The sequence below is a fragment of the Ursus maritimus genome, unplaced genomic scaffold (assembly GCF_017311325.1).
Source record: "Ursus maritimus isolate PB19 unplaced genomic scaffold, ASM1731132v1 scaffold_3, whole genome shotgun sequence".
Classification (NCBI taxonomy): domain Eukaryota; kingdom Metazoa; phylum Chordata; class Mammalia; order Carnivora; family Ursidae; genus Ursus; species Ursus maritimus.
The window spans coordinates 89,974,074-89,998,516 of record NW_024425563.1 but is presented as its reverse complement, the minus strand read 5'-3'; the positions used below and the strand labels follow the sequence as shown (position 1 = coordinate 89,998,516).

The 24,443-nt window shown below is 44.7% G+C and overlaps 1 protein-coding gene across 1 annotated transcript in view; it reads right to left on the bottom strand.

Annotated features, from left to right (window-relative positions):
* Window positions 1-4,488: 4,488 nt before the first annotated feature.
* POU6F2 (POU class 6 homeobox 2) overlaps window positions 4,489-24,443 on the bottom strand; it is a 453,863-nt gene continuing 433,908 nt past the window's right edge. Inside the window, exons 8-10 of the mRNA XM_040644418.1 lie at window positions 17,940-18,108; window positions 9,203-9,371; window positions 4,489-5,744 (exon numbers count right to left, since the gene is read on the bottom strand). Coding sequence (XP_040500352.1) covers window positions 5,240-5,744; window positions 9,203-9,371; window positions 17,940-18,108 — 843 coding nt within the window. The 3' untranslated portion in view covers window positions 4,489-5,239. The remainder of the gene's footprint in view (window positions 5,745-9,202; window positions 9,372-17,939; window positions 18,109-24,443) is intronic.

Genomic DNA, 24,443 nt, shown 5'->3' with positions numbered 1-24,443 from the left:
CAAACATATTTTATAATACTAGGTTTATCATGGGCATGGCCTTTGCCCAGAGTATTTTTAGAGTACTTTAAAGGGAAAGAAAGCTTGACAAGGACTGTATTTTGTCTTTTTCTACCCGCGAGGGCAGAAGCATCAACAGCCTTTTGCTCCTTTTAAAAACCCATCTTGGAGCTTCCTGGCCACGTTCCTTGTCTATTTATAATGTATGGGCACTCCGATTTTTGGTTCTGTTGCTTATCCTAAAGCACTTCTTATCAATCACAACATGAAGTTGACATATGGCTCTCCATGTAGCATAAGAAGTGTTTGCTGAAGGTCACTAAAAGTATGCAGTTGTGATTCTAATTAAAAAAAATTTTTTTACTGGCATTTTAACAAAACATTCCCGTCTCCCTTTTGATCTAGTAAATTATAAAACAACGTTAACTCACCTCTCGTTCTCACATTATACTTAATCGGGAGCATATGCTACATGCCTAAATGTTCCAGAACATGCAACAACAGGCATTGCTTAAGAGCAGCAAAAGCTCTTTCCCAGCAGACTCCTCTGTGGTACCTGGCCCCCCGGCTGGGTGTTGGTAGGAGACTCGGGTGGCTGTGGGTTCTGTCTGCCTGTTATCGTTTCTCATCTTCCGTCTTCAGGTTCTTGTCGAGACTTCCTCCTTCTTCCCTGGGGGTCCCATGGGGTTCTCATCATGAGGCCCCAGCCCCTGACCACTGACAGGGTGCGTCTGTGACCCTGAGTGGCCAACTGCAGTCCATGATCCCCCAACACGGAGCCTCGTTTGGAGACAGGTGCCGGACTCCACGTCTGGGGTCTTGGTCTGGGAAGGAGGCGGAGCAGGGCCGGCTGGTGACGTCCTTGGAACTACCATATCCACGGTGCTTGAGGTCCCCAGCAGCACTTCTGCGTCGTCCAACAGCCTTGGCTTTCTTTGTCTCAGCAACTTTAAGGCGGACTTCTGTAACCTGCAACCAATGGAGTCCTAATTTATCTAGTATTGTATTTGAAAAGTTAAAATAATCATGATATTAACCAGTCTGCCTGGAATCCCTGCCTTTTCTTAACACCTGGGGTTATCACACATGCTCATTTACATGTTTACAATTTAAATGACATATCTGAGTGGAAGACACACTTAGCCTAGAAGCTCATGTCAAACAATTCTTTATTTTTTATGGTACAAATTAAAAGTGACATATCTGAAGCTGTTAAGAAATACACAAAGTGCAGCTTTACTGACCATACAGATATTGCTCTAGATTAAGTACAGTTTTGTCAGTTTTTTTTTTTTTTAAACGTTAAGCAACCTGTGCAGATAAATCAGCTTTGGTTTCAATGTCAGAGCAAGTAAGGAGCTTTTAAATATCCAGTTTGGCTTCTCGGTCACAAGTCCATCATGTCAACTTCTCATCATGATGATTTTTTTTTTTTCCAAAACAACCCAGTTGGTTTTCCTGCCCTCCTTCCTGCTGCCTGGCCCACGCGGGGAGCAGGCAGCTCTCTGTGGGGCCTCATCAGGGACCCTGGTGACCAGTCTAGATCCCAGCACGTAGAACAAAAAGAAAAAACAAAATCACTTTCTTAACAACAAAGAAAACAGATGTGCCTCACGTAATTTCAAGTTGAAGACAAGCAAACCACATGACGAAAAGCTCATTACAAAATGTTATCCAAACAGATTTTACAGTCAAACATCGAAATGAAAATCGATTTCCTTTTTCTCCGTTTTTTTAAGCTTGGTCATTAACTGGGTACAAGTAGAGCGCTGAGGTAAAACATTGATGAACAGTTTGTATTTCTTTTTTTTTTTTTTCTTAAAATAGGAACAGTTTAGTATTGCGAGATTGTCAGCAACATTTAAGCCGTATCTATACAATGTGCATATACCTACAAATATTGGGCTTTGGTCTAGCGTAGAGAAGATGAGCAAAGGCATTTTACAATTTCTTTTTGGTTATAGCTTGAGTTCTTTGATACGCCTCTACTTGGTTTTCTTTTTTCCTAGCTCCTTCTGCTTTTCTGTTCTCTCTTTTGTGGGGGGTGTGTGTGTTCGTGTGTGTGTGTGCCTGTGTGTGCGTGTGTATGCCTGTGAGTGTCATGTGATTACAACATATAGAAACCAAAACCTTGCAATGCAATTAAAACGCTCAGTTGTTCAAAATGGTTTTTGGTTGGAAAAAAAGCCCACAAACAAGGGTGAAATAGAACATCAGTCATTTCTGGGTTTTTTTTTTTTTTTATCAAACAATGAAGGAAAGGAAGATGACCATGATTTAGGAATACATAAGAAAAATATTGAAGCTTGAAATACAATCACATATGCCCGAAGTGGCTTTTATTTTTGTTAGTGGCAACCTTATCCTTCAGTTCATGGAAACATAAAAGACGCTTAAGAGCTACTGGCATATACGAAGTTGTTTACAAGTGGAAATAAGAAATGTCGTAATAAAATTAAGCGGTAGGTGAGGTCCCGAAGACTTACAAGTCACACAGTATAATTTATATTCCTAAGGATTTGTTCAGGCACCTTTTTATGCCTTGTAGCAAAAAATTTATCTGTAAAAAATTAATATAAGAAGCATTACAACACCTTATAAATAATTTATAAAACAATACAAAATTATAAAACTATAAAAAAAATCACTGCACATGAATGGTTTTACGACTGTGGGATGAATATATTTCTTTTTTATTCCACTCTGGAAGATTATTTTTATTTTATATTTTCACTGTCCTAGTTATACCCTCCCAATTATAGATCTCCGAACCGAGCAGGCCTTATGTAACTGCTGCTGGCATATGTTAAACATTTAGCATCCATCATATGTCCTCTCGTTAACTTCTCTTCTTGGGGAGCTTTCCTTGATGGAATTTGGAGCAGGTCTTAGGAGAATACAAAATCTGTCTAATCGATACATTTTTGGATTTCTGGGCTGTCAGTCTTTGTGTGCGGTTTTTGAGGTGGCGAAATGGGTACCATGGTGTCACTGGCATTGAAGATCAAGTTCGCTGTGGCCCAGTTAGCGTCAGACTGGCGGAATGGAAATGCCTTTACAAGCAAATGATTCCAGTTGCAGAATTTCTTTTTGAGTTTCCTCGCTGGTGGTCTCCTGATTGGCATAGGAACTGTCCAGGAGGTGGGAGGGTGGGGACAGTCCTACCATTGCACTGACACCGCCAGCAAAGGGGCCCACAGAAGAAGAAACTCACATCCCATGGGGGAGGGAGTGCGTTAGGGGAAGAAGATGACATTTCTATTCAGTTGGGCAACTTGAGGGTTTTTTTTTTTCTTCTTTCACAATTTACTTCTAGAGAGTACGTGAGTGTGATTAGTGACTAATTGCTCGGGAATATTTGCATCTAGACAGCAGGCAAATCGGTGGTTCTCTTTGCCAGCTCCTAGGACTTTGTGCATTTGACTTTGACATTGTGCCTGTCCCTGCGGGAAACAGCAGCTGTGGGTTCGAGGTGGCCACCTGCCCAGCCATCCTCACGTCTCACCCTTTCCTTCTGGCTTATCAGGTGATTTCGGCCCGTGATCTTTGAGTAAGTTAATTTTGAAAACTGAACTAATCCCCTAGTTCTAATGGTGAAGGCTATTCTGATGGGTTAGATAAACCGCTTCTAGAATTTCCTTTTAGTGGAGGTACTTCACTCTTACAATTTTTGCTCCCCTCAAGAACCCAGCCCCCAATCCCAATCATTTAAATTTGTCTTCCCACTTTCTGTTCCATTTGTATATATATATCCCAGTAACAATTGCTCTCCCCGCTGAAAAAAGTCTGCCATCCCTATTGGAATGAAAAGAGTGGCAGAAAAGATGGGATTTACAGGATACATGATGGCCTCTAATGACCCAGTTACCATCCCTTTCTTTTTGGCCTGTTGTCTTTGTGTGTGTGCATATGGGTGTGTGCATGCTGTGTGTGTGTTTTGACTGAAATCTTGAGACATTTCTTTGGCTATCAGACTTCTGAGAGAAATTGCTTTGCACAGAAGCATAACATAGATGTAAGTATTGAACCAAATGTGCAGTTTATGTTTATATTACAAAATTAGGTTTGGTCAGCTCTCCATGTACGTGGCCAACAGACTGAGAAAAATCCCAAGCTCTGGTGTGGACAGTGAGTACAATTACAGCTTATACCAGTGTTGACAGTTCATTGAGCAAAGCCCTAGTTATTCTGGAGTCTCTCCTGCATTTCACCGGGATCTGAGTGGAAAAGACACCCTTCCCACTCTGGCCCTCCAGCAGACCCTGGAGGCGGCACAAGAGGGAGATGGAGAAATGGAGGAAGAATGAGAAATGCGAGCTCCATTTTCTTTTCTCAAACCCACAAGTCATAGTGAGAAGAAAGCAATGGACGCTTTGGCACACGATCCAGGATGCCCCCCTCCCCCCCCAAACAAAATCAAGACAAAGAAAAAAAGAACCCCCCCACCCCAAATGAAAACCGACAGTGAGCCTCAGAGAATGGCTTCAACAATGGCCCCCACCCCACAGGTGGGGACAGAGATGGGTACGACGGGAGAAATCAGGCTTCTTAATTTTCCTTTAGGTACAAATGTAAAAATTCGTAACACAACCTTACACGCAGAGAAGAGTAGACCAACGATCGCGTTTGCAATGCCATGTTTCTGACTTTGGTTAATAGGGTTTCATAGTGAATCAGCACTTAGAACCTGAAAGAATGTAGTCCCTCCTCCAGGTGGCAGGCTTGTATTCGCTTTGAACAGATAACAAGTTTTAGTTCGTTGTTTTTTTTTTTTCTTTTTCTTTTTTTCTTTCTTTTCTTTCTTACTTTTTTTTTTTTTTGGCTTAGTTGTTTTTCTTTTTCCTTAAAATGTGTTCACATTTTCATAATATACAGAAAAAAGTATGTGGTTATTTGGTTTGCTCTAAGTCCATTAGAAAATTGGCTTCGGGGAGACGGTCGGGCCGGGGGACTATCCTACCACGCGTACCTGCAGGGGTGGTGAGTGCCTTGTTTAAAAATTTTCAAAAAAACCTTTTTTTTTTCTTTTTGGAAAACCAACGGACACGTATAAAGCATTCTGTCCACTTGGTAGTTTTCGTAAGTCTTTTTACTTACAAGGGGAAAGGACTGGGGAGCCTCTTTTTCGATTTTCTTTCCAAGGTATCACTATTGTTATCATGAACTCTGATTTGTGGAGTCCGAGGGCGGCGGCTAAGTTTCGGTGGGTTTTGCTTCTGCTCCTGGGCTGGGCGTCTCTTTAGGAGTTTTCTTCCAGAGAGTCCGTTAGGGGCTCCAGGGGGACGGCCGTGGCCGGCTCGTGCTGTTTCAAGCGCTTAATGGTGTTCTTCAGGGCTTGCCTCTTATTGCAGAACCAAACTCTAACTACTTCCCGGTCATAGTTCAGCTTCTCGGCAATTTCGGTCATTTCCTGCCCAGAGGGGTGTGTGTTCTTCTCAAAGTGGGCATTGAGGATCTCAAGGGCCTGGGGTGTGAAGGAGGTGCGCCGCTTGCGCTTTTTGGACGGTTCGCTCCCGATAAACTCGGTCAGGTTCTGCATACCTGCTCGGTGGCGGGCCTCAGCCTCAGCCATCCACCGCTCAAGCACCGGCTTGATCTTCTGGGCACTTTTAGGGGTGATGTCCAGCTTTTCAAACCTGGCAGGATACAAAAGGCCAGGGTTCAGTTTGGCTGTCAGACTGCTAGCTATAGTGTTCTCTTGGGCTTCCTGTGGTAGGAAAAAGTGGCTTCTCAGGATGGTGTGTCTGGGGGGAGAATTGAGAAAGAACAGTCTTACACTGAGTCCTCTGCCAGGGGGGGCCTCCTGCCTGCCTGCCTGCCTGACCGCCTGGCAGAGCGAATTCACTCCGGATGGGCAGCCGGCTGCAAGGTACGGTCCCCCGCTCAAGCCAGCGCCCCCCCGCCCCGCACGCATGCTTCATGCCCCGCATGCAGCCCGCACAGCCACACGGATGGGGGGTGGGGAGGGGTGCAGACGGCGGGACCCGCGCGCCCGCGCGCCGGACACAAGAACCCCCCGCCGCTCTTTGTCCTGCACGCACTGGAGCGCTGAGCGTTTCCACCCCGCGCCCGGCCGCGTTTCCCCCACTGTCCCAGCCTCGAGCAGAAAACCAACACCCAACACCGGGAAGCGGTGTCCGAGACAACAGCTGTCAAGTTCTTTCATTTACGACCATTCTTTCTTAGGTCTTACGCTTACTTTTCCTGAAACTCCTCGCATGGCCTCGGTTATGAAAATGTGTCTGTGGCCAGACTCAGTGATGGCAACTGGGACGCGATTCTGTTCATCTCTGTTGAGTGTCTCATTTTAATCTCAGTCTCTCTCTCTCTCCCCCCCACCCCTTCTCTCTCTAGTAACAATTTGCTCGGTATGTCAGTTAACAACTTGCCCCCTTTCCAGGTGAAACACAGCCCGTTGCTACTTTACTGGGGGACTGGAGCAGCCGGACACCTTGTAATGGCTACGAACACCCCCCTCTCCGGATGGGCAAGGCCGCCTCTCATGCCTTTCAAGCCCCGGCCGGGGTAATGGTGTACTTTGGCACCAGGGCATCAAGCTGTGTTTAATGTGTGATATCTGCAAACGGTACTCCAATGATATCATTTTCTGCAAATGAGATCTTCTATGTATCCATCGCCATCAGCAATTCTTTGCTACACTCATTTTAAAAAGTATGAAGCATCCCGGGACAAAATGATACAGAGTGTTTTAAGAGGTCATCCTGGTATCAAATTCAGCCTCACGCTCAATGAAATACACCAAAGTGCCAATTGCTTTCGTGCCTGCATTTGTTTATTCTAAACCCAAATTCACGGCCCTCCATGTGATGACTTCAGATACACAGAGCCTCTCTTTGGGATCCTCTTGGGATACACTCTTTTTAAGCGTTCAGTGTATCGAAAGACAACCGCCTGACTGCAGAGTGCACCTTAGAGAGCGAAAATGAACTTGCTCTGGCCAGACTATGCTTCCGAAGGACGCTCACAGAAGGACACAAAAGGAGAGGCTTCCTTTACGGGCCATAATCTTATCTCTGACACTGCATTTTAGATGCGGTGATAAGCCGTGCAAATAGTATCAAGTTTTAACGTGATTTCCATAGCATTGCCTTCCCTGTAGAGTTCAAGGGGTTATTTGTTTTTTTAAAAACCCAACTTCCACTACTGATCAAAGGGGGGAAGAAGTACATTTTGCTTTCAGTAGAAAATGAACTAATCATCTAATGTCATTTAATGAGCTTGCCACAAAGCTCAAACTGTCGTGGTAATTTGCTACATACCACATTTTACCATAAAAGCTGCAGAGCTTAAACTCTGGGTAGATTGACAACAGGCTTCACAGTGCCATGGCATGAGGGACAAAGCTTGCAACAGGGATGTTCGGTGTGTTGGTGGTGTTTCCTTCTCTGTGTCTCTGTTAAGGAGGGACTGGTAAAGCCATGCCCGGGAGTCACGGTCTCTCCTAAGTGACACCTGGGTGTGCAGGCTCAAATGTGGTTTCCTTCCCTTCCCTTGAATAAATGTGAATTATTCCAATGTCAGATCTCCGTCTCTTTCAAGACTTTTCATTTTTTTTTTCCTCTTGGCAGTTAGCTCTTAAAACTAGCTCACCAAGACGCTAGAAGCTAGAGAAGGGCTATAAAATCAAGGCATCTGGCATATACTGTGATGTGGTGAATTCCCAGGGTCTCTCTCTCCATTTCAGCCATAGCTTTCTTGGCTTCCCCTGGGGAAGACTTTAGAAATCTACATGTTTGATTGGGAATGCCCCAGACACTCTATGGGTGTCGGTGAAAACATGAGATGGCACTTAAGCCAATAAAAGGAAATCACGTTTTAGGACTAAAAATAAGCCAAAAAGGACTTGAGCAAAAATAACAAATTGACAACTTAAAAAACCTGTGGCTGCCTTCATCACAAGGCTGTCAAGATGAAACAAAATTAATGTTTCCCAACAGGGAGCAACAGTATTCATATCATTGATGCTGTTTGTTAGTGTTGATGTTTCGGTCCGTGTTGTTGGGAATAACATATACAAGCCTTGAAACAAATTTCCCAGCAGTAGTATCCTTGTATAGACTGAATAAAGGTTATTTTCTACAGGGAGGTATCTTATAAGAAAAAACAGTAGGGGAGACCATAGAAGTGAGAGGATCCTATGGCGCTTTTTGTATTTAACAACAATCAATGGGTTTTATGGAAAATCATTGAGCAAAATGTGAGCTGCAAGCTACTACCCCATACTGATGTTATTTATAACCTTAGTCTTAAACTGCAGGAAAAGTACACTTCCGTCCTTTGGGGAATACATTAAAAGTATAAAGAGCAGATAAAAAGACAGCATTTCATGGATCACCAAGAACAAAATCCACTTAAATGAGTTTAGAGTTGGTTTCTTGGCGTTTCCTGATGGAGGAGGACTCATAAGGCATTGCCCAAGAGGAAAAAGCTCTTACAGAAGTGCCTTTGTTACCTCATGCATAAACATGGGATTAGTGCAACACACACGCAGGCATGCGCGGGTCCGCTGCTGGTGGCTTGACCCCGATCAACTGGAACACAACCAAGGCCGGCTTCTGTCATTTATTTATTTATTTATTTATTTATTTATTTATTTAGAGGGGTGGGGACAGGGTAGGCCAGAGTCTCACTACCCCTTTCCGAGCCACATAAAGCAGCTGCTTCTTTGAAAACATGGGCTTTTCGTGTTGTGTCTGGGAAGGCAATGTTAAAGCATTCCATTGCGGTCAGGAGATGGTTAATTTTCTTGGTAAGGTGTATTTCCTTGGAAACATCCCGAGAGCCATCCCTGGGCAGAAATGGTGGGGAGTGTGAACACCCATTGGGACTGGCAGCCTTATGGCCTTTGCTCAGGATACCCGTCTGCCGACAGGAGCCCGGGGGCTCTCAGCTGCGTCGGAGGGTGGGTCCAGAAGGAAACTTCTGGCCCGCAGTGGGGGATTTCCAATGACACTGCCTTCTTTGTGAGTTGACAGGAGTTATCAAGCCAGGCCCCGAACCTGCTTTAGCACCTTCATTTCTATCAATGTCACCGATTGCAGCGTATAACCCCCTCCCCCCCAACTTAGTTCCCATACTCTACCCCTCCAGCTCTGCCCACCCGAAGAAGACAAGCTGAGCCATGAGGACAAACGAGGCCCAGGCCGGCCAGGAGAGGTGACAGCATGTGGGCACGGGTTACCTGCAGATGGCCGACTGGCTGTACGCGGGGCCCTCTGTAGCACTGAGAGCCTGTCCCACCTGAGTCTGGGTCAGGCCAAGGGACAGGCGCCGGATTTTAAAAGCTTTGGCAAATTCTCGGATCTCCTCCAGATTAACCCCATCCACCTCACCCGCTGCAGTTTGAGGATCTGTGGAGATGTTTTTAAAAATAGGATCAATACGTCAACACACATCCAAGTAATATCAGTTTATTACGGCTTCTAAGAAAGTGGCTCTCTTTAACAGCAGGTGGTGGGGAAACCGACACGGCAGAATGTTCTCTTTGTCTCCCAAGTGAGGCACCCAGGACCCAGCCTCAAGTCGTTACACCTCCACAAATCACCCTTCGGGATAGTTCTATTCCAGATACAACCACAGGTAGTTCACACATGACCACTTTCATGGTACAGGAGCGTGTTCCCCTGGGCAGAACCGGTAACAGCCAGGGCAGGAGGGCGCTAGCTAGGGGATACAACTCCATTTTGCCCATCGATAGGTTCACATATTGTGCAAAAATAGAAACATGGAAAGGTTTCAATTTGAAATGTCTTAAGTGGGTTCTTTAGGGCTAAAAATTGCCCTTGAAAAAAATAGGATTTTGTTTTTCCCTTTACCGGATCACCACTGCAGCAAGGCTAACAGATGGTAATGTTGTCTAATTTCTTACGTTCACGTTAACCCCTCGGAAGAGCATGCTTATGAAGCTGTGAGAATAATATTGTCTTTTCTCCCCCTGGTAGCAGTTTACTGACACGATGCCTTTGTCCCCTAAAAGGGCACATAATAAAAAATGCTTACTGCAGGAAGGCTCCTTTGGTGCCGGATAACGCGGTCAATTTAGGACTTATCAAGGGAAATGACACAACAGCTGGAGAACGAACCTCCCCACCCCCCGCTTCCCGCTACTGATCCCCAGATAAATGATAAATGAAAGCGTGCACCAAGCTGGAGACAGCATGGGTTGGGGATAGGGGAAGATTTCAAAGTGCTGCTCGCTCCTGCCTGGAGCGAAGCCGTTCTCCCTGCTAGCTGACTCTATTGTTCTCCACCTCATTCCTCGGACTTCGGTGAAAAGTTTTTCTCTTCCTCTTTCTGCACAATAATCCATCATTTTCAGGAAATTCAAGTACTTGTCTAGGGACTCTGATGGACTAGATTCATCTTCGGGGCTCAGGGCTACAGAAACTCCTGTGATCATGAAGAGAAATAAACATTTGCATTTCAAGGGCCAATTTTTCAAAGCTTTGAAATAAACATGTTAATACCTGGGGGGGCGGGGCTTGGAGCTTCCCGTACAAATCTCTCATTGCAGGGGAAATGCACTCTGCCGGTAGAATCAGCAAGACAGTGAGGCACTGTACCTTCTTTCTCTTCACATGAAAAAAATTCCTATAGAATTTTTGCATGTCCTTCGTCAGAAGTTTGTCGAGGAAAGATTGAAAAGTGGTACAACCACTGCCACCCGTCTGTATTTCTCAAGTGACACCTGGGCATCCTACTGAGTATTAAGGGGGAGCAAGAGAAATAGGGGAGGCAGTTCCAGCCTTTACGGGGTTTAGAGTCTATAGGGGTTGGTGCTCAGTATTATGAATGCGAATCAATTCATGAAAAATACCAGGCTGAGTATAATCAAGAACTAACTGTGTCACCCCCACAGCAGAATTTACAGAGAAGGGAGAGGTGACAGGAGGGAGGATTCATCTGGGTCATGCCCAATGGGCAGCTGTCCCGGAATGGAGGGGCCAGTGGGAGCAGCGTGCAGACAGGCAGGAGCAAAGCACTCTGGGGGTTGCCTGCAAGCGTTTTGGCAGGCTGGACTGGGGAGCTCGTGCTAGGAGTGGGGGCTATTTCAGTGTAGGACATCGAGAATCTGTGTCCATGGGTGGGGGCACAGGGTGACTAGAAAACTGATTAAGGTTAATTAAAATCTTGCTCTACCCCCCCTCCCCAAATTCTCCCCAGAGGGCTGGCAACCCTGGTTAAAGGAAGACTTGTTTAGGTTGTCCTTGGGAGAGGCTGCCCTCTGGATCTTAATTCCCACCAGTGCAGCAGCCTGGAAGCAACTTCAAGGGTTTGCTAAGGATTCTGGGAAGTCATGTCCACGCACACAGCAGCCTGGAGCCTCTTCTCTCACTTCTTCCTTTAAACATTCCTAGAGCAGAAGTTGCAAATGAGCAGCTTGAGCATGAAACTCAGCTTTCCTAGAGCTTACAAGTTTTGGGAATTGCCAACATTTAAACATTGGGAGGTTTCTCAAGAAAAACATCTCATTTTTTTTTTTTATGTTCTTTTGAAATGTTGGAAGGTTTGGCTGCACCAGGCCTCCATTGGCACTTCCTTGGGAACAATCCGTCAGCGGGTTCTCGCTGCCCGTTCAGCTCCTCCTCCTCGGCAGCCCTCCTTAGACCTGCTGCCTGGCTCAGCCTATTTTGGGGCCTCTATGTTCTGAGTGTGCTTTCCCAACGGGGTGGAAATCGCTTCTGGGGTGGTGGTGGGGGAAGGTGACAAAGTCTTCTATTGGACGATGGTTGTGGCCCCCCAGAGGGCCGTGGTCCATAAACAGTACAGATGTGCGGTAGACCTGTGATAGTAACCTTTCACGGGGGAAGGAGGGCAACTGGGATAAAAAAAGCATAAAATGGTTTCTTTTGGGGAAGGAGGTGATGATACAATAGTAGTCGAGAAGCTCTGGTTTGGAAGAGAGCTGGCCACTTGGTACAGAAAGGCACGGGGAGAGAAGGCTGAGGGTCATGGCAGCCTTATCCACGTGGACGGTGGAGGTTCCAAACCAAGGGTGGAAAATTGGAAACCAGAGACTTTCCTTGTGACGATATGGCTTTTAGGATGGTGCTTTTCTTCCTTTGGCAGGACTAGGAGTCACCTGATGGGGCCCAGGACATGCATTTTGAACAAGTACCCCGTGTGATTCTGACACAGAAAAGTTGCTGTACCACCTGTGTAAGAGAGTGATGAGCCAAAAAGGTGCTGCGAAGGGGGACCCCTGGGCCGGCACCCCATCCTTTACTCTTCCCTGACCCCAACTCCACCATTTATGGCAAGAGGCGAACGCCTGGGTGTCAGAGGGCTGGGGTTGCCAGTGTAGTCTGGAGTCAGAGGGAGAGTTTTTCTCTGAGCAAAGCTAAGTAGCCGTGTGGGAAGTAAACACGTTGCGCTGTATTAGCTCCCTCTCTAGATCCTCAGGAATCAAGCGAGTTACGCAGCACGTGAGGCGCGGGTCTTAGATCTCGAAGAAGACTGTGCTCTGTGGATGTAAATCCGTCCTATCTTACTTCTTCCCTTCCCCTGCTGCCTTCCAGGCTTCTGTCTCCTCCCCGCTTCCCCGAGACTAGCAGCTCCGTCTGTGTGTAGATTGCCAGATTACTGGCAATAACCAGAGTGGGACAGAAAGCTGTGGGCTCTTACTCCCTGCACTGAGCCGATTGTCACAGCTTTCACTCCAAAGCTCAGAGAGCTGGGCACCCGCCCCCCTGAGCCCAGGGTCTTCCATGGGGCTCCAGACACTCATCACTCCTTCTTCCTCTTCTCACGCATTTCCCCTCTTGTCTTTTTCCTTGTTCTACTTAGAGAGCTGACGAGATAGGGATTCTTGTGAAATTTAAACAGGTCGGTGATCTGTTGGGTAAAGGCCCAGGGAAGGGAACTCGGTATCTCCTTCTTTGCAGCGTTTGTTAATTGCTGGAAATGAGTTGCCTGGGTTTCTTTATATTATTGTTCTTACCCCCAAAATCGGGTGGTAAAATGTCTTCCTGCAGTTTTCTCCATGAGTTCCAAGACGACAGGGGCCCCCCTTCCCATGCAAAGAAGGGGCCCACCCATGGACAAAAATCGGTTTCACCCTGATTATAACATGTGGGACTTGTTTTCACACTTCGGGAGAACTCATGAGGTGGTGTCTGTAAGGTGTTTTTTGAATTAATAACAACAACAAAAAAAATCAATGCTTTTTTTTTTTTTTTTAATCCTAAAGTTTCGGTCTTAAACTCTTGAGGATTTTCCCTCCACTGTTGCAACAACACCCCTTCCTTAAGGGGTATACGCTGTTCTATCTGAGAAGGGATATACGCTTTTCCATCTCTATCTGAGATGGGCGCTTCTTCCCTGGGCTGTGACTTCAGCTCTCAGGCTGGCTCAGAGGTTGACATTCCGTCCTGGGATAGCTCAGTCTGGCCTTCCATCATCCAGTCTCCTGGCTCGGGGAGGTTGGGTTAATGTCAAGCATGAATCTGAGACCGGCTTGATGGGGACCTCACAGGGATCTCTCAGATTCGCTACCAGGTCAGTTCAGCACTAGGGCAACCCGGTCAGGGATTTCTCTGCATCGAGGAAGAAGTGACACCTTTTAGAGAAGTTTGCTCCAGATTAAGTGAGCCCAGTATATTAAGTACAGGGTCAGGAAGCAACAGCGACGATTGCCAGGGTCGGCCGCAAGTCTGACCCCTGCTACAGGAGACAGAAGATCAACCTGTATAGAGATTAACTGGCTCAGAGTTTTAGAATCAACTGGCATTGAAGACTGGCAGGATTTCGTAGGTAGGATGTTTCCCAAATCAAACCTGGAATGCAAGGGCCGAAAAGTAAAAAAAAAAAAATTTATGGGAACTAAATGCAAATCGGGTGAAAACAAACCTGTTCTGCAGAATCTGGGTCCATACTGAACGGAGCGCTGAGGAAGGACCGGCACAGATGTTTTGTTTAATTTTTTAAATTTAGCTCCTTCCACCAGTTAACGTAGACACCTGTATAAGGGGTTGCTAACTGGGTCGAACCGTCACCATCCATCAACATCATCTTTCTAAACCTCTGCTTGTGGGATTTTTCTATGAAAAATATGCAACTTTAAAGAAGCTGCCAAGTATGAATTAACGGTCTTCTGTAAACACCTATCTGCCTTCTTACGCTATTCTTGCAGCAAATAATGGGCATATTTACCAAATATTTCTAAGAAATAAGAAACCACTTGAGAACGTGCAATGTAATTTGGGAGAACAGTTTCCTTGCAATGTGGTGACTTCATTGTGGAAAATGGTGTGAACTGTGATCATGGGAATCAGGGGTGCCGTGAGCGATCACCATGCATCTTTATGTTCACTTTATGGTTTGTTTTTTCTGGTAATAGCCAGAGGTCCTTTGCTGTCTAAAAAAATCAACTTTATAGGCCAGGGGTTTAAAGAGTGTGTACTGAAAAACAAAACCAAACCAAACTCAGCAAAGAATAAAAAAACAAAACAAAACCTGAAATCTACCTGTTTTTAAACAGTACTGTGTAATCTTGAGCCAGTTTGAGACATTTATCAAGTCACTTGTTTGACTCTGTTAGACTTTCCAAAAGCCCTGCTTATAGAAACTATATTTCCTCTGATGACTGTGGAGACTGAGCCAGGTGTGACACAGGGCAAGCTGTGTGGGTGCGCGAACAGGTACCTACAGTGGGTGTTCTGAGGAGTAAGGAGTCTGCTTGTTTGGTTATGCGGAGCTCAGATGTGGTGCTCTTTGCCTGGAGTGGGGGAGATTTCGGGGTGACTTTTGACTCCATTTTATCTAGAACAATGGCAAGTTGCACAGTGCTATGATGACGGTCTTTGACCATGACGTGGGAGGGTTCATTGACCAAGGTCTTGGCCACAGGTTCAAGTCCAATTTGACCTGGTTCTTCCTATGGCCTTGGTTTCTTGGAGGGATTTGTTGATTAACCATCTAACTCAATTCAAGAATTATTGATTCTAGCAAGTCCTTCTGTTCTGTCTCAACCTCTAAAACCAAGTTAACTATCGACTGTAGTGCCATAGTCCCTGTTCATGTGTTGATCATAGCATTCATTTCCCTTTATTGTACTTGTGTTTCTTTGTTACCAGTTCATGACCTCCCCCAGGGCGAGGAGCCCATCTTGCTTATTTCTGCTTTCTTAAGTTCTATTCCTGTGCTTGGCATATACAGGGCACTGTGTTTTTATTTTTAAGTTGACAGTCTCTGACAAAAACCACCTTTTTACTCCCCTGTAATTTAACCTGTATCACAACTACATCTGAAGTATGGGGTTGGGTCTCCCCACATTATCCTATCTGCCCATTTGGTGAAGTTTCATCTCAGACAAAAATAATTTTAAATGGATATTTCATGCTTGAATGTAATTTCAAAATATGAACAATGTCTAGTTTTTCTCTTTATATTAGCTCAGGGAAAAGCCTGTGCTTTAATTGTAAGGCATGGGTCCTGGCTTTTAAAGAATTATTTGAAGATATTTAGGTGATTTGATATATATTGTCATTCAAATTTCACTGGATAACATTTAGGTGTAAGCATCCTATTTTTTAAGGCAGCTGTGCTGTGTAGTGTGTGTACGACCCATGGAATCAGACTCTTTGAGTTATCACCCTGGCCCTGCCACCCATCAGATTTGTCACACAGAGTGTCACCGTCTCAACCTAGACGGGACGTGGTCCCTCTGACAGAAGATGGCCAAAATGGGTTGTACTTTCAGGATCTATCCGATGTCAGTTTCAAGATCTGCAAACGAGGATTTCTATGACCTCATTGTATTAAAATGAGCACAGTATTGAAAGTGCTTTGAAAACCCTACTTTACAAATCCAGTCTCAAACAGAGATTTGTGGGGGAAGTGCTCCGTGCTTCACTCATTGTGTAGTTGGGTTTTGAGACAGAAGGAAATCAATTAAACAACATGCTCAAAATCTGTAGCAATTTTAAGCCCAGGAATGGATTTGTGTAAAGTCTGACCCCCATGGTACCGCTAGAGCCTCTCCTCTATCTGCCAGAGAAGGCTCCTCATTCAGGCTCTGCATATGGGTTTGGAGTTTCCTGCCTCAAGGGCATATGATAAAGGAGTCTCTGTCCCCATTCTTTATATTTCATATCAGAATATGTAATATGATTCACTCATTATACACCCAGAACTTAGATGCCCCATTGGCCACTGTGCAATTGAAAGTCCATCTGTCCCATTAAGTAGCCCTGTGACTGGTTTCCAAAAAAGGCTAATCCTTTCCTGCCCAGTTTGAGACAAGTGACTAGAGAGAACCCGGTATCCTCCATCTATCTGTCTCTGTGTTCAGCCACTCATTCATCTCCAACATGGGCCGGGTGTTTACATTGTGTAAAATACTGCATTTGTGGGGTGATTTGTACTTTATTTCATATATAACTTATTTCTTCTCTCTAAGATGTTTGATCTCAGTTCCTTTTCTTTCAGGACCAAAGCTTAACAGCCTATCCTAAATTTATGACCTTGCTGCTATTTACAACTAGAGTATTTTGTGGAAACTTAGGCAGAATATCAAATTGGAATGACATTGAAATCTTTTCTGACACCCCTATGAGGAGTGTCTTTATTGGGCAAAATCTGGCTATAATTAAATTAACTTTATTTATGATTTTATTCCAGTAAAACTAGAGTTTCTGGCCCAAACAAGAGGGGCTGTATATCTAAACAACCTATAATAACTGGCTGATGGCAAACTCCATACGTACCCTGAAACTCTGGTGTTGACCCATCTTTGGGATCAGCTTCCAGACTAGTTGAGATACTTGGGTATCTTTTTTTCTTCCCATAATTCCTCATTTTCTTCTTCATTCCATATCCTTCTTGCCTGAATTATCCATATTATTGAACATATATGCATGTATGCACACACATATATATTCTTTTTTGGGGGGGTTGCTTGCGTGGGGAGGGCATGGCAACCCTCCATTTTGCTTTGCATTACAGATGATGTGTGAGGATCCCCACTGTTCCCATTATAACAAGTTATTCACGACACTTGATCAAACACAGATACTCAGAGGTGTCCTTATTTTATGGCACAGATGGCTATGCAGTGCCAAAGCCCTTTAAACATGTAATTACTGGATTTTCGGTTCCTGGAAAATTATAATCGAAGGGTGCATTCTGCGGTTTTATTTATGGGTAAAAATGGCACCGAAGCTGAATGACTAACCTGAAATCAGACCACCGTACCTTTCATCCTCACACATTTCGATTTGCATGTGATACATATGCTGTCTTCACATGGGGCCACGTGCCATTTCTAAAAATTATATCTATATGTGACCCACTCAGGGAAGCGGACCTGCAGGCTTATTTGATTTTATGAATGGTGGCTCGGAGATTTCCCATCCTGTTCCAGCCCACGCAGCCTCCCCACCAGCCACTGGAGACGGCTCATTGTGCACACACACCCACCCGCCCACGGGCACGCTCTCTTTCATTGCCTCTGACACCTACAAATAGAACGGCAGGGGACTTCAAACACACGGAAAAGCAGCTTGACCTGCTGGCTGAGTGCCCATTGTTGGTTATTTCAGTCCTGAGCTCCGTGGCTCATGGCCTGTGAGCTGATCAGCTTCTCCCTTCTGAAGCCGCAGGGCTGACTCAGCGTGGCAGAAAGCACTTGAGATCGAGACCGGCCCCTGCGAGCACTCATCGAGGGGGTGTGCTCGGGGGGCCTGCTTCCCTAAAAAACCATCTGGCCCTGGGCAGAGACCTTATGCCGGTATTGGCCTAGAAGGGAGAGGAAATTCCTCTTTGATGTTTAAAGAGAGAAAGAAGGACGGAGCGTTGGCGGGGAGAGAGAAAGGGAGGAGGAGGAGGAGGAGGAGAAGAGAGAGAGAGAGAACGGAAGGCATTGCAGACAGGCAACAAGAAGGCCACCGTGATTTAACCGAGCCAGAAAGGATACTTACTGCTGACTAACTGGCCCACGCTCAAAGCTGAAGAAGAGGAGGATGAGGAGGAAGAAGAGGAAGCCTGCCGGACGGGGCTTTGAGACATGGATGCTTGGCTGTGAGCCAGGTGCAGAAGGCTGCTTTGGGAGGCTGCTTGACCCACTGACGTCTGGGAGGGTTGGTGGAGCTACATGGGAGGGGGATGTAAAAAATACACACATGAGTGAGAAATCGGGGGAGGGAAAATGCCAGGGGATAGAAGTTTCATCTGGGGTTGAAGCATTGTGTTTCCAAGAACATTCTACTTCTCAGGCACAGCGCAAACTCTACACAACTGGCAGGATTTATTTATTTATTTATTTATTATTTTTTGGTATATAATATGTTGCTGCTTGCCTGACAGGCATTTTATTAGTAATCCTAAATATATTATTAATTTCCTCCTTGGCTTCCCGGAGCACCCAATTTTCTACCTTTCTCGACCACAGCGTGTGACTGGACTCTTTTCTGCCTGTTGACACAATTACAGCGCACTTGACAGGCTTCTCCAGTATGTATAGAGAAAATACAGTGCTGGCAATCAACTCGGAGTGTGGGACTCAAGCTTACAGGTGTGGCTGCGCCCAACCGTTTTGTCTTCTGTAACTGGTATTTTTAGGAAAGTTCCCATTGAGGCTGAGTATGAATTGAGTTTGGGAACTTTCTGTCCCTGTCCTGATCAAAGAGGCTGGCTGGCTTACTGTAAAGTTGGGAAGAACTTTCTCTGATGTCCTCTAGGAAACGGAGAGAGAAGTTGGGGCAGCCAGGAGGAACATATTTGTAGCTTTCAGTTGTCGATTTCTTGTAACATTTGTAGCTTTCAGTTGTCGATTTCTTACTCCGATCCACCCTGTGTTAAGGACTTTGATGCCCTTGCTCATTTAATTCTTATATCAGCCTGTGAAGTGGGTGTTATTTTGACCTCTCTTTTGCAGACAAAGAAGCAGAAGCTCTGAGAGGTTAAAGGGTTTTGTGGGTTCATCCAGTAGGTGTGGGGAAGCTGGTGTCTGGACACACGAAGTCTGACCCTGAGGCTTGAGCTCTTAATCACCATGCCAAAAGCAAGAATTAACCTAATTTTCAAAATTCAGTGTTCCTCGGGAAAGGCAGTCTTTATGTCCATTTATTCCTGACTCCTTTAGAGGTTCTCAAAGGCCGGTTGTTCCGGGTGGTGAGAGAAGCCCAGCTCAGGAGAGGAAGGTTGGAGGAAAGGGAAGGGTTTGCAAATACCAGGTCCCCTTGGAGGCCCAGGAGGGATCCTTCTCCATCTGTGCGCTGGCGCCCCACCCCTTCTGCCCAGGAAGCTGACACAGAGGGTGAGCTCAAGGCCCCGGATGAGCGCACGATCAGCTCCAGCCATTGTGACCTTTGTGATTGGAGAAAGCCCTCCTAGGTTTACAAACTGCTTTCGTGGCCATCTTCACACTGACGCAGGTGGAGCAGAGTTTTTATAAAAGGAAGTCAGCCCGGGAGTAGAATCAGGTCAGGCCTTGAACTTTGACGGGAGTGCCGACCAAAGTTCAGGGCCTGATCTGATCTTTGACACCTTCTCAGGATCTGACAGCCAGCCTGGGACGTGTTAATGTCACATTTGTCCCTGCTTTCCCTGTGCGTGTGTGTGTTTGTGTGTGTGCTCATTTTTTCCTTCACTTTACCGAGAGATCATTTATACATACTAAGATATACCCATTCAAGCATGCAGTTCGATGAGTTTTGTCAAATAGATACATCTGTGAAACACCATCATAATGAAGACATAGAACCTTCCTTCCCATCATTCTGTAAAGTTCCCTCATCCCCTTCGCAATCAATTTCCCCCCAAGGCCCAGCCCCAGACAAGCACAATGGACTTTCTGTCACAATGGACTCGTTTGGCATGATTCTAAAAATGGAATCGTACAGTACGTACTCTTCTCTTCTCTGGCTTTTTTTGCTTGGATACAGTTTTTAAGATTCATTTTGTTGCATGTGTCAGCAGTATCATCCCTTTTTATTGCTGAGTAGTTATATAGTATCTATTTGTAGTGTGTAACCCTCTCTTTATATAGATATCCATGCCACAGGTGGCTTATCCATTCATCTGTTGATGGACATTTGGGTTATTTCCAGTCTGGGGCTATTATGAATAGAATGGTCATAAACACTTAATGTACAAGGGTTTGTGTATACTTGTGTTTTCATTTCTCTTCTGTAAATACCTGGGAGTGGAATTGCGGGATTCCTGCATCCTACTATAAACGCATGTTGAACTTTTTAAAGAAACTACCAGACTGATTTCCAATGTGGTTGTAGCATTTCGTATTCCCACAAGAAATGTATGAAAGTTCCAGCTGCTCTCCATCCTTACCAATGCCTGGGATTTGTCAGTCTTTTAAATTCCCTAATGTGTTTTTAACCATCAATTAACATTTTACCTGCAAACAACTGTTAGTAAGATGCTACTTTGGAAATGCATAAGGAGCTATTTCTCCTCTGGTCCCTCATGGCAATGCTTTTGCTCCCCGGGTTCACATGACAGCCCTAGGCAGCAGATATACCTAGCATGATTCTGAGGAGTAAATGACTGACCCAAGATCACGTGGTCTGGAGCACATTAGAGTCTGGGCTCTCATTCATAGCTCAGGGCTCCTTCTGGGATGCCATTTTGTCCCCCTTCAGAATTGCTTGAAGTTACCTTTCAAGTGAACGTCCTTATTGTTACTGAACTGTGCCAAGAGCAGGCTATATTGTGAATAAAAGATGGTGATAATTGACATAGAACCCAAATTAATATGCATCAAGCATCTGCCCCAAAGTAATTAGCCAATCTGCCAAGCACATAATCAACAATTGAATCCAGTAAATTTTATTCTGTAGGGACACATATTAAAGATTAAATCTATTTTTAATTTGCTTAATAAAAGGTGATGGATATTTGCATGTCAGTCTACCCCTTCTAACTTATTGGGTTGTCCTTCTAAATATTGTTACTTGACACAGGTTTTCACAGTTTTGAGTCACTGAATCATGAGATAGCCTTCCATTTTACCATTCCATCAATATTTTATTGGCCCTGGGTGTGGTAAAGTACCATCAAGGAACTGGGTAAGACAATAATCAATTAAAAATTTTCTTCCTCAGATTCAACTCAGTAGAGAAACAAATTAATGGGCTGCAGTCTCACTACAGACTCAAAAAGCAAACGAAGGCTTATGCATTAAGCTATGCAGGAGAAGAAATTCAAGAGGAAAATCAAATAGTTCTTTTAAGAGCTTGTTCTGTATCCATGCAGAGAATGAGATCACTCTAAGATATCTAAGAATCTAAGACCCATTTTTCCAAAGGAAATAAGTATTTTTTTTCTTTTTAGGACATTGGGGTTCTGCTTTCCCTCCAGAGTTTAACCAGACAATATGGAAAAACCAAGAAAAATTTTGAAAAGTTCTTACTAGTCAAGATTTGGAATTATATAAGCAGTAGCAGGCTTACTGGGGCCCATATGTCTCATTCCAATGTAGGGAATGTATGAACACGTATCTGTTAATTCTAGAATCACTTGTAAGTCCAGATGGAAGAGGCTTTTGTACATATCGAAATGAGCCCAGAGATCGACCTTCTTTATAACTTCTTCCCTCAGAAAAAGAGGGTGTTAGAGTAACACTTCTGTTACTTCCCATCCCTAACACTGTAATTCTTTCAGGTAAATGACAAAAAAAAGTAGCCTTATCTGTGACATTCTTAGTTTAATGATTTTGATGCATTAATCTGTAGAAATATTATGTTAAAAATATATGCCTCAAATAAAAAAAGAGAAACCAGAGATTTAAGCTATTCCATGAAACAGCTCTGGGTTTCAATATAAAAATTTCGAAGACTTTAAATAAACAGCATTAGAAAAATGTTAATTAGATTTAATTATGTTGTTTTTCAGACCCTGACTTAAATCTGAAAATCATGTATGACTTGTCCTGCATAATTACTGGCAAAAGGAATAGGTGTGTAAATGCCTCAAACATAACTGGCCATAAAAAGTAGAATCGTTCACCAAGAGGAAGTGCAGGGAGTTAGGGAATCGGCAGTAGCCTGAAAGAAAGGGTTCTTTCCTTTTCCTTCCTGGAGAGAAAGGGGATCTTAGAAGCTTCTATGAAGACAGATGTTTTATTACATCGCCTTGATCTTGAGAGGCCAACTATATGGATATCATTTATGGGATGCTTCCCACGTGTTTTTACGTATACTTTAAAATCTCGGTATTAGCCCTCTTGCTTGGGTATTGGTGTTGCCCTTACAGAAGAGGAAACAGACTTAAAAAGACCAGATGGCTTACCCGGGGTCACACAGCTGGTATAACTGAGCTTTGAGTCCAGAGAGCCGGCGCTCCTTCCAGCAGGCACCCTGCTGCCCCACTCCTGTCTACACTGGAGACGGGTATGAGTCAGGGAGACAGCAGGAAGCTCTAGCTGGGTGGTGCGCGAACAAACGAGATGTGTTCAGATTGGTCACGGTGAGCCACATGCTCGAGTTGATCAGCGTGGATCACGGTCTATCATTTTGAACATAGCTCATCTGTTTGGCTAAATAGGACAATGTAAGTAATTTTGTAGTTTAGGATTATTTTCTACAGGTCCTGAAGTATTTAAAATGTCATATTTCTTAGGAAAACATGGTAGTCGGAGGCAGCCAGAGCCTGAGGATTGTGGTGTCGTCTGGGACACGTCTCAGATGGAGTTGCCTATAGATTTTCTTTTGATTAATATAGCGAGTCCCAGTTATTGGTAGTACCCCAAATTTACTTTTCTAGGTATCCTGTTTATATGATCATATTTTCTATTTATTCTCTATAGTCCCACTGCACTGCCCAAAGGAGCTGGAATCTATTGCCGTCTAAGTTCCGGGAATCACTGTCTTGCCTGTTATTGAGCTGTAAGTCAGATGTAAATAGGCTGTGTTATGGGCTGAAATGTGTCCCACCCCAAAATCATATGATAAAGTCCTAACCTCCAGTATCTCAGGATGGGACTATAGTTGAAGATTGGGTCGTCAAAGAGGTAATGAAGTTAAAATGAGGTCCTTAGGGCAGGGCTTCATCCTGTATGACTGGTGTCCTTTGAAGAAGAGATTAGGACCCAGACTGGTAGAGAGGAGAGACCACGTGACGACACAGGAAGGAGGTGACCACCTGCAAACCCAGAAGAGGGGCCTCAGGGAAAGGCGTCCCTGTCCAACAGTGATCTTGGACTTCTAGCTTCCAGAACTATGAGGCAATAGACTTCACCCTGTCTGTGGCACACTCTTACGGTAGCCCAAGCTGACTCATACAGGCTGAGAGCACAGAGCCAACTAAAAAAAGGAGAGGGAAGGGGCAGTTCATGTTAGCCTGGGGCTTAGCATTACCCAGGGAAGGAGGGAAGAAAGTCCATCTCGTCCAGAAAATGACAAACAGGGAAGGACAGGATTCGGGGTCCGAAAAGCTTCTCCTTCCCATTGCCTTTCAGAGGCTGGCTTCTTTGGTTTGTTTGTGTTGGCTCGAATTGCTGGGCGTTTAATATATTCAACAAAAGTAAATTCAAGTACAAGCACGCTTTATCGACATTCTCGATTTTCTATGCCCTGGCTCCCTGGATAGCTTCCATATGTAACACAGTATATCCTTAATAATGTTTTAGTTTCTGGAATGAAGCATCTTCCAATTGAATCCACAATTGCTATAAAAATAAGTCGAGGTGACAAGTGTCTTGGAAAATGGAATAAAATGTAGAATGTGCTAGACAAGTTGGAAAAATGAATGCGTGTAAACAGTAGAATTCAAATGGACGCAAATATAGAGAGATTAATTTGGGGAAGGGAAAACTCTCCAATTATGCCAAGGCAAAATGGAGGAGGTCTGGCCTTTTACAAGTATGTCAGGGAGCCATAATGAACCGCAGGCTAAATCCCCAGGTGGTGCAATGAGAACGTGAATATAACCCCAAGAGTTCTAGCAGGAGCAAGAGCATGCAGGAGGACATCGTGATTCCCCCTCCCTGCACTGGCTGGCATTTTTCTGAGCACCTACTTGTACCTTATCATAGCTAGAAGAGAAATTAAGTCAGTGGGTCTCAAGATTTAGCATTTGTCAGAATCACCTGGAAGGGCTGTTAAAACACAGATCATATCCCCCACCCTTGCCTGGAGGGTGTGATGCAGCAGGTCTGGGATGCGGCTCAAGAATTTGCATTTCTAACAAGTTCCCAGGTGATGCTGATGGTTGGGGGACCACACAAGGTTTTTGAAGGAGCTTCTCTTTGAAAAAGGGTAAAGGAAGAGGATTTATTACGTCCGGACAAGAGAAGCCGCAGCCCGGATTTAATAAGAACCTCCAAGAATAAGGAGGGCATAATGACTGCCTGAGTGTTACTGAGCTGCTCATTCTGCTGTGGGTAGATCAGGAGCCCAGGTCTTAGATTTGCTAGGATTTAGCAAATGAAGATGAATGGAGCAGGGGAAAGCAGAGATGAGGGAGCG